This window comes from Quercus suber, unplaced genomic scaffold (assembly GCF_002906115.3).
Source record: "Quercus suber isolate HL8 unplaced genomic scaffold, Cork oak 2.0 scaffold_566, whole genome shotgun sequence".
NCBI classification, from domain to species: Eukaryota; Viridiplantae; Streptophyta; class Magnoliopsida; order Fagales; family Fagaceae; genus Quercus; species Quercus suber.
Window position 1 is genome coordinate 491,839 of NW_027070011.1, and position 11,262 is coordinate 503,100.

Below are 11,262 nucleotides of genomic sequence, written 5' to 3' on the forward strand. Positions count from 1 at the left end.
CTTTTCGCCTCATCTTTACCTTTTTTTTTAATCAAAAAAAGAAAAGAAAAAGAGAGAAAAAAAGGTACTCCTATTCCTATATACATTGTACTAACGGCCAAAAATCATGAAATTAATCCCTCGTGAACTAAAAGAATCATTTAATTAAGTGAAAGAATCTCTATTAATTGACAGTGATGGATCAATCGTTGATCACACGTACATAAAAAAAGAAAAGAAAAGCTAGAGAGACAAAGAGACAGTTTTAGAGAGAGAGAATCAAAGAGGAAGCAAAAAGCAAGGGAAAAAAAAGAAGAAGACTACCTCCTAATTCTAGAGAGAGAAACCATATTTTAGCATTAACAAATTAAACCCCATCATCCCCTAATCTCAGCTCTCTGCACACCAATAAGACAGACGAAGAGAGACATGAATATTATTCTATTGCTCCATAAACAATGCAAAAAAATCCAGATGGTGTTTATTAGTGTGAGAGAGAGAGAGAGAGTGTGTGTGTTTAAGAGGCTGAGAGGATCACATGGCATGTGAGCAACAGCTGTGTTCACTTCTCCCCACTTGATAAATACCCTTCTTACCATCCTTACTCAGACTTTTGACTCTCTCTCTCTCTCTGTCTCTCTCTCTCTATTCCAAAGACACCAAAACCCACTTTCTCTCCAAAAACCAGAGCTTTCTCTAAGCTCTCTCTAATGGCAGTTCTGAGACCCTAAAGCACAAACACCCACTACTCCACTCATAAACTCATAAAAATGAAAACTTTCAGCTCCTTCTCTCTCTTCCTCCTCTCCCTCACTTTCCTATCTCTCCAAGCTTCCCAAGGTAGTACCACGTCCTCATCCTACAAAGACACCCAGCAGCTTCTCAACTTCAAAGCCAGTGTATCAAACCCAACCTTCCTTTCCAACTGGCTTCCAAACCAAAACACATGTAACTTTACTGGCATTACCTGCAAGGACTCCTTGGTGTCCTCCATAGACCTTAGCTCTACCCATCTAGGTACCAACTTTAGCCTCGTCTCAACCTTCCTTCTCTCCCTTGACCACCTAGAGACCCTTGTTCTAAAAGACATCAATCTCACAGGCACCATTTCTTTCACCAAATGTAACACCTTTTTAACCACCTTAGATCTTTCTCTAAACTCCCTCTCTGGCTCTCTCTCTGACATTTCCAACTTGGGTTCTTGCTCAAGTTTGAACTCTCTCAACCTCTCAAACAACGGCCTAGACTCTTCTTTCCTCAAAGACTCACCAAGACTCAATCTTGAGGTACTTGATCTTTCTAACAACAAGCTCTCAGGTCCAAGCGTGATTACTTGGCTCTTCCAATCCAGCTGCAATGGTATGCAACAGTTGGCCTTGAAGGGAAACAAGCTCACTGGTGAGATAGGCCCAACTCTAGCCACTTGTGAGACCCTTACACATCTAGACCTCTCATCCAACAATTTCTCAGTGGGTGTTCCTTCCTTTGGCGATTGTTTAGCTTTGGAGTACCTTGACATCTCTGCCAACAAGTTTTTTGGTGATATCAGCCACCCACTCTCTTCCTGTCACAAACTTAGCTTCTTGAACATATCCAGCAACCCGTTCGGTGGTAATATTCCAGTTCTCCCAGTACAAAACCTGCGGTTTCTTTATGTAGCTGACAATGAATTACATGGTGAAATTCCTTCATGGCTTTCAACAGCTTGTTCCAACCTCATAGAGCTAGACCTTTCAACCAACAACCTCTCTGGCACAGTCCCAAGTGGTTTCGGCGCTTGTTCTTCTTTGGAATCTCTGGATATATCTGAGAATAAATTCTCAGGTGAATTACCAATCGATATTTTTACCAAGATGGGAGCTTTAAAGAAGTTGTTCCTGTCCTTGAATGGTTTCTCTGGTGTACTGCCTGATTCTTTGTCTCAGCTAGTGAAATTGGAGACTCTGGATCTTAGTGCCAACAATTTCTCTGGCTTTATTCCTAGTGCTCTCTGTCAAGGCACTGAGACCAACTTGAAAGAGCTTTTCTTACAGAACAACCTGTTCACAGGTTCAATTCCCTCAAGTTTGAGCAACTGTTCACAACTGGTTTCTTTAGATTTGAGCTTCAATAACCTGGGGGGAACTATACCTCCAAGCTTGGGAAGCTTGTCAAAGCTTAGAGATATGATAATCTGGTTGAACAAGTTACAAGGTGAAATCCCACAAGAGCTCATGTACATCCAGACACTTGAGAATCTGATCCTAGACTTCAATGAGCTGACAGGGACTATTCCTTCTGGGCTAAGCAACTGCACCAATCTGAATTGGATTTCCTTGTCAAACAACAAATTGAGTGGTGAGATTCCAGCGTGGATTGGTCAGTTTTCAAAGCTAGCAATACTGAAACTCAGTAATAACTCTTTCTCTGGGAGGATCCCACCTGAACTTGGGGACTGTAAGAGCTTGATATGGTTGGATCTCAATACTAATAAGTTGAATGGGACTATTCCACCTGAGCTTTTCAAGCAATCAGGCAGTATTGCAGTGAAGTACTTGAGTCAGAAGAGTTATGTGTACATCAAGAATGATGGGAGTAAGGAGTGTCATGGAGCTGGGAATTTGCTAGAGTTTGCTGGGATTAATAAAGAGCAGCTGAATAGGATTTCAACCAGGAATCCTTGCAATTTCACTAGAGTGTATGGAGGTAAGTTGCAACCTACATTTTACCACAATGGGTCAATCATTTTTCTTGATATTTCATACAACATGTTGTCTGGTAGTATTCCAAAGGAGATTGGGAGTACTATGTATCTATATATATTGAATTTGGGACATAACAATATCTCTGGAGTAATTCCACAAGAGATTGGGGATATAAGGAGTCTTAACATTCTTGATCTCTCTAGCAATAGGCTTGAAGGGCCAATCCCACAATCCTTGACTGCATTGTCCCTGCTTACTGATATTGATCTGTCTAATAACTATCTCAGTGGAATGATTCCTGAAATGGGTCAGCTTGAAACATTTCCAGCATCTAGATTTCAGAATAATTCAGGGTTATGTGGCTATCCTCTTTCCAAATGTGGTGAAGATCCGAGTTCGGGTTTGAATTCACAGCATCAGAAGTCTCATAGGAGACAAGCATCCCTTGCAGGGAGTGTGGCAATGGGATTGTTGTTCTCTCTATTTTGTATCGTTGGACTGATTATAGTTGCTATTGAGACCAAGAAAAGGAGAAAAAAGAAGGATGCGTCGTTTGATGGTTATGTTGATAGTCGATCTCATTCAGGCACAGCCAATGTTAGCTGGAAGCTAACTGGTGCCCGTGAAGCGTTAAGCATCAACCTTGCTACATTTGAGAAGCCGCTTCGGAAGCTCACTTTTGCTGATCTTCTTGATGCAACAAATGGGTTCCATAACGACAGCCTTATAGGGTCTGGTGGTTTTGGTGATGTGTACAAGGCTCAATTGAAAGATGGAAGCATTGTGGCCATCAAGAAACTAATACACATCAGCGGACAGGGTGATCGGGAATTCACTGCTGAAATGGAAACCATTGGGAAAATCAAGCACAGGAACCTTGTCCCGCTTCTGGGGTACTGCAAGGTAGGAGAGGAAAGGCTTTTGGTGTATGAGTACATGAGGTATGGAAGTTTAGAAGATGTTCTACATGACCCAAAGAAATCTGGGATCAAGCTGAATTGGACTGTAAGGAGGAAGATTGCCATTGGGGCCGCGAGGGGTTTGGCTTTTCTACACCATAATTGCATCCCACATATCATTCACAGGGACATGAAATCAAGCAATGTACTGCTTGATGAAAACTTGGAAGCCAGAGTCTCTGATTTTGGAATGGCCAGGCTTATGAGTGCGATGGATACTCATTTGAGTGTCAGCACTCTAGCGGGTACTCCTGGCTATGTCCCTCCTGAATACTATCAGAGCTTCAGATGTTCCACAAAAGGTGATGTTTATAGTTATGGAGTAGTTTTGCTTGAGCTGCTAACAGGGAAAAGACCAACTGATTCAGCTGATTTTGGTGACAACAATCTTGTGGGGTGGGTGAAACAGCATGCCAAATTGAAAATAAGTGATGTTTTTGATCCAGAACTCATGAAAGAGGATCCCACCCTAGAGATTGAGCTCTTACAACACTTAAAGGTGGCTTGTGCTTGCTTGGATGATAGGCCATGGCGGCGTCCCACAATGATTCAAGTCATGGCAATGTTCAAGGAAATCCAAGCAGGGTGTGGGATTGATTCTCAATCTACAATTGCCACAGAAGATGGAGGTTTCGGTGCAGTTGAAATGGTAGAGATGAGCATAAAGGAAGTCCCTGAACTAAGCAGCAAGCAGTAGTAAGCCAAAAACAGTTTCAAACAAATTTTCAAAGAGCATTCTTTGGGATTAAGAAAGAAGAAAGAAGAAGGTCTGAGATGAAGTTTTCAGCTCCCACAAATTTTCCCCTCTTCTTTTATCACTTCCAAGTAGCATATTGAAAACTGTTTCTATATCTCTACCATTTCATGTGTATGTAGGTCTTGTTATTTATACATAGAAGGTTGTTTTTAACTTTGTTATAAAACGTGTATATAACACTTTCAAATTGTTGTGATGCTTTGGTTCTTACATTTTCTTCATAAGTGAACTTTTCATTCAGATATATAATCCTAAAAAGGAACTGTTGGATCTGTTATCTCAGTGATGGTGACTAAGTAGAGGGTTCTTTTGGCCCTTTCCTCAGCCTTCTTTGATTTGTTCTCTCTCTCTCTCTCTTTTCGTTATGCTCGAACTTTTGTTCCATTTTGCAATATACAAATACATTAGGGTAAAACGTAGTTTCATAGGTTTCCAACCACATGGTTGCATTTACTAATACAACACAAAAGTCATTATTTTATCTTCTATGTGGTTCTTTGTGTGACTTATTGGTCGATGCAGCTACTTAATGAATTGTACATAAGCTTTATGTTGGTATACGCCTATATTAATATATAACAAAGTGGGTCTAAACTCATCGGATTAAGCATTTGGTTAAGTATTGTTCTTATGCGTTATACTAATTACTCAATTGATCTATAATAAAATATATAAATAATTTTTTTTAAATCTATTTAATTGGAGCCTTCTCATAATATTATCTCCCCAACATTTTACCCTATAATATAGTAATACACAATGTTTTTCAATCTTTCAAAAGCTTTTTTTGGGTTGGCGAGCCCTCTAAGGATACTACTTTAGGAATATTTAATACTCTCTTAAATAACATTTTAAATACCAATTTTTGGAACAAACTAAAAAATGTATCAGCACCAAGAAAAACTCACAATTATAATGAATTTGTATGTTCAAAATAATAAATTTTTTTCAAAAGTGTACATTATAGTTCATATATGTATATTTAAAAAAAAAACTATTAACTTGTGCCCTTAAAGCACTTATTAACCTTACTTTTCTGCAAAATTCATATCAGCAACTAACACATTATATTAATTATAAAAAAAAACTAACGCATTACATTCTTTAAATTATTATTTGTGATGTTTAGTTTCTTGCTTGGTTTGCCGTGTTTCACCATTGTGCTTTCTGCTTCCCCCAAAATGGTCTCCAGCATTTAATTGGTTGATTTTTCAGAGCAAACTAGCTTTTCCTTCTCGGTGGTGTTATAGAATGTTCAGTTAAAGAATGCTGATCCTTTAAATGAATTCTTTTTTATTTGGTATCACTTTAATGCTTAACAGAAACATCTACAATCAACAATGAAAGGACAATATTTGCTTTATGCATCCTCTTCTGTTCTGCAATCTAAGCTGATTTTAGATTCAAAACCTTCTCTAATCCAGAATTATTTTTTTAATCAGCAAAATATATGTTTTTTTTGTACCCCTTATCTCTCTTGGAGAATCTGAGTTTGTCAAAGGTCAACTAAACCTTTTGCATTGCAACAAGCAAAGAAACTTAAAAAGAAAAATAAGGTTGTCCAAAGTGTTGAAGGTTTTTGTTTGTGCAGAGTATGAGAGTGGTGGTTGATAGGCAATTTTAGGCCAATTTTGAAGAGTCTGATTCATGGATTCAACTCGCTACACATAGCTTGTATGTGTAGTACTTACCATTGCACCAAAGTCCGATAATTTTCACCAAAAAAAATAAAAATAGAAATAGAAATACAACATGACACATATATACAAAAATAATGAAGCCATCAAAGGCAGTACCAAACAAAGAGGATATTAAATGCCAAAATGGTGACTAATTTGGGACCATTTCACATTGAATCCTTCGATATACTCATCAAAGAAGTTATTTCTTCATATGTGGCTGGACCATTTAAAAAATTAAGGTCCGAAACACATAATTGTAAATCGTACGCATCAAATTGGCATGCTCATTATCATATGTATCAAGTATCAATCTTGGATTTACTAATTTCCTCCTTTCCATATAAACTAATAAACAATAAAATTTTGTCTCTTTTCCATCGACAATGTGCATCACACGTGCTCTTGACCTAGGAAATAATAATTTTTCTTTTCTATCTATAAAAATGTGTGCCTCTTTTTCAAGCATGCATTAAACTAACAAAAACAAATTACTATATATACTAAATTATCAACTTGTTGCTTCAGATCTTGACTTGCAGCGAGGACCAAAATTATCACACACAGTCACATGGTCAGGGCACATGGATTAATACAATTTTTGGAGATATTAGGTTATGTTATGTAGTTAGTAATTTAGAAATCTGCCCCCATTAGCTGAACTAGTTTGAATTGGAAATATGTCACATTTTGGTAGGCCAAATTTGAGTTTGCTAAAAAATTTAGAGTCGAATTATTGGAGAATATGGGGGAGCCTACTTTATATTAAAGTTAATTACTTTCTGCCAAAAATAGGGGAAAGTACTAATATTTTGCTAATCAAAAAGGCACTTTGTAACAAAAAAAGAAGATAAGAAAGTAACCTAACATGTTCCAGAAGAAGTATTGGAAACAAATTTAAGCAAATGGAAGAGCAATCTTAGTCTTTAAGCGAGTAAAAAACTGATTTATTTATTTAAAGTTTTTACTTTAAAGTTGTTTTCTACCTCACCTTTAAACAAGTAAACTTTATAAAAAATAAACCTTGCCAAACACATAAGACTTTACCATGATTGGGAAAGCTTGTGTAAATATAAAAGCACATTAAATTTATCAATTTCATATTTAAACTTACCAAGTTATATAAACTGGTTACGCCTTTCTTTTAGATTAGATGAATAACTATGGTTACGACATAATTATGAGATGTTTAAAAATTCACAATTCATTGGGTACTAATCTGCACTAATTTAAACCTAAAGTTGATAACAGTTGGCTTTTAATAAAGGATAATTGCTTCGAAGAAAGTGATGAATCTAATTCCGCAGATTGAGCATACAAACATAGCTGAATTGATTAATGTAAACAACTTATTAGTATGAACCATAACAAGTGGAAAGCTTATTAAAATATTTAGGAGAAACTTTTGTTTCAATTAAGTGATTTTATAACATAAAAATAAACCCAATATTTGATGGTTCTAAATTTTTAACTCTTTATGAAGATAGCTTAAGAATCAAAAAACATAAAATTTGAACAATATTTAAGTCAATAAGGTCCTTAATTACCCTATCTATGTGTAAATCTCAGATCCCAAGAAAGAGGAATGAGGTTTCATTTTAATTTCTTTCCTCTTAACTATGCTAATATGCTGTCAAATTAATGTGTTACAACTTACAACTTACAAGATTGTGCTCAGCTGTCCTTGGAATTAAATATACATTTAACTAATAATGGACCTTATTTTTTAAAAATTGTTCTGTCTGCTTTTGTTTGGTTTTGAGGTATACAGCTTACTTCAAATTGTATACAGTTTTAATTAGTACTAATCTGTCATTAGATTAACGAAATACACAATGGCTGTCTTGTACCTTATAAGTACTACATATGGTACCTAAAGCTATTGTATGCCTTCCATTCTCAGTTCTTATGTGGATGTTCCTCTGTGTATCCTGCACCATCCTATTAGTTTTAAAATAAAAACTAGTCTGTTAATCATAGCTTAGACTTAGAGTCGCATTATTTATGATTATAATACATATATACATACATATATATATTGCTAATTATAATATATATATATATATATAAGTTTTTTAGATGAACTGAGATTTTATATGACTTACTATTATATACAGATTTCAAATTAAAAAAAAAAAAAAAATTTCATCATGAAATGACCCATATCCTTTTTCAAAACTAATGTAGAAAAACTTAATTTCTATTATTTTTCCTATGGTAATCAAATGTCAGAATTGGAGCTCCCTACCTAGCTACTGATGGGCATCTTCCTCTATTAGCTGGAGTATTTAATTAATTGGAGTGTGTTCATTTTTTTTAACCATTGTATTTGGGAGTTTATAAAAGTAGGAAAGAGAAGGAAATAAATGCAAATTTTGTACCATTATGTCCATTTTATTTTATTTTATTTTAGTTTAAAGCAATGATGATAAAAATGTAATTTTATCTCAATTGATGAGGAAAATAGATCATCCCCTCCACTTTAGGGAGAAATGCAAACATGAGAATGCAACGGATATATGACATATATATATATATATATATATATGTTCCTTAAAAATGATCAGTCCATTCTTTTTCCCTTCCCAAGGACCCAAGCAAGATGTAAAGCTATGCATATATACCAACATGTTATTGAAAATCTCATTCTAAATTTTTGATAGTGGAAATGTCCATAAAGCGCAAACCAAGATCCGTAATATGAAAACCAAAAATCATAATGGAGAAGAAAAAGATACAAATAGTAAATCCCGCTCTAATAACCTTGAATAAATTAAATCATGCATTAAGATACAAAGGCTTCTTATTCTACAACAACGAAAGCGGAACCATTCGGTAGTGGATTAAGGAAGCTTGAGCACCCGATCCTTTTAAGCAATCTTTCTCAAAAGTAACAAATTATAACTTATTTTAAATAACATACACCATTTGTTCCCTCTTGTTAGAATACTATAGAAATGCCATAGATATTATTATGGAATATGGATTATGGTTTTATATAAGCCCGAGCTACATTAATTCTCTTTCTTCTATTTATTCCTTCTTAATATTTTTATATTTTACACAGCTCTTAATTATTAAACCCCCCCAAAAAAATTGATAATAAACCAAGAAAATCTTATATAATTCACAAAAAAAAAAAAAAAAAATAATTGAGCGTTATGTATATTGGTAGGGGCCTTGGCGTTGATTACATGAGTGAATGCAAGACATCAATCACTAACAGCTCTCATTATCACAATATGGCCAATTTGGCGTTTACCATAATTGCTTATTATTCAACATACCCAATATATATAATGAGGCCACTTGACAACTCATGTCTCTCTGCGAAGACTCATGCCATCGACGTGTTGTCTTTGCCAATATGTGATAGTGGATGTGGAGGTGATAGACAAGCATCTATTTCCATGGCTTTCTAAATTATATGATTAGCAAATCAAATTTTTTTAAAGAAGTACATTATTTTCCTAATTACCTATCAAGAAACTTACAAAGATATGAACCTTTTGAATTAAAAGTTAAAAACATAATGATTTTGAGTTAAGAAATTATGCTCACTAAATACAAGACCAAGATTTCTAAAGTCCTACACGTTTCTATAACATAAAATTAGTCTTCCACGTCAAAAGGTTTCTCGTCTCTCCCAAGTCCTATGACACTATTGACTTTTGCTTATTTCATCTCAAATTAGGAGATGGGTTTTGCTTTAAGTAAAAGACTGCCTTTAATTCTGCAATTTTATTACACAAAGTAAAATGGATGCATGATTGAGAGTCCTATTAGAATTGAGAAAATTATTAAATATTCTGAAAGTATCATAAATATGTATTTTTTCCTTTTATATGAATTACAGGTTCCACCATAAATTTAATTAATGGAACCTACAATTATGTGATAAGAAGAAGTATGCATTTATGGCACTGACATTGACACAGCAATAACCAAATATATTAAGACTTTTTCTAACTAAAAAAATATATATATATATATTATTAAGGCTTTATCATCCTTATGTAAGCTATAAGTCAAGTTTAACGCCTTTTAAGGAGCTTTATTTTATTTTATTTTTTTGTAAGTGTCTTTTAAGGAGCTCATTTGCACATTGCATATTGGCATTAGGACCATCATGACTAGTGCAACTGAAAATTAGAATATGCTTTAGAAGCTTTACTCAATCTACACGACTCATCTAATTCAAAGTTACTTTTATGCTTTTAGAATGGATCTATATTTCTTTGTAAAACAAAAAGAATGGATCTATATTATAATTAAATTAAATATTATAATTTCAAAAACGTAACTAATTTTATGCTGTTTTAAATTTTAAATAAAGTTGTCACATGTACAATATTGCTATATTAGTTAGATCGATCCAAAAAATAAAATCTTAATCGTGAAATATAATTTCATTTTTTCCGTGCTTGCTTGGATCAATTTATTTGCATCAACTTATTTTGTTTATTGTGCAAAAATACAATGGTAACTAAAAGAAAAATACTAGAATTTAGAAAGTTTTACCTTCTCTTTTAGGAAGATGAAAATCCAAACCAAACTTACACTATTAGAGCTTTAACATCTTCAATCAATCAATTGGTTACAAGCACAAACCACAAAGTCCTTCTAAAGTCAAGAATGAGAAGTGGGAAAGGAATTAGGTTCATATCCTGCTAGCTGTGACCTAATTTCTGTGGAAAAAAAAATCTTTAAGAAAATGCTCCACCAAGGGATATTATCTTTTTATTTTTAGCAAAAGGTATATTATCTTTGTTTGGTAATGTAATGTCCCATATATTTATACTCACATTATTTTCCACGTTAGCCTCAATGTATTGCTGTAACCCCCAAAGTCGTGAAAGCAATATCTTAGAAACAAAATATATTGTGTGTGAGACACATTTTGTTGCTTGGTTAAGATTCTAGTGGTTCACACACACTCCTCCTTTCACAATAACACGCTCTGGGTGGGCGACACGTGGGCCAATGGGCCATTTGATTTTGTCGGAGGGGTTACCCTACAACGTCGCCTTCTGTAAGAGGCTGCAGTCGCTGTCTAGTCCCTCTTAAAATTGACCCAAAAAGTTATTTTCCCACCGTGTGATTCCTTTCAGAAAGCTAATAATCAAGTTTAAACTTGTGATTAATATGTGTGATTGTGTCTTAAACGAGAGGGACTTGTTGATTGTAGCCTTGTAGGTATACTC

General features: G+C 34.7%; 1 protein-coding gene across 1 annotated transcript; it reads left to right on the forward strand.

The window, feature by feature from the left end:
* Positions 1 to 267: 267 nt before the first annotated feature.
* LOC111991472 (protein BRASSINOSTEROID INSENSITIVE 1) lies at positions 268 to 4,656 on the forward strand. The gene has a single exon (XM_024023244.2). The coding sequence runs from the start codon at positions 750 to 752 to the stop codon at positions 4,317 to 4,319; it is 3,570 nt and encodes a 1,189-aa protein (XP_023879012.1). The 5' UTR covers positions 268 to 749; the 3' UTR covers positions 4,320 to 4,656.
* The last annotated feature ends 6,606 nt before the right edge of the window (positions 4,657 to 11,262 follow it).

What these genes read in the sequence shown, in the direction of transcription:
- LOC111991472 (XM_024023244.2), top strand. Translation starts at nt 750, where the DNA reads ATGAAAACTTTCAGCTCCTTCTCTCTCTTCCTCCTCTCCCTCACTTTC.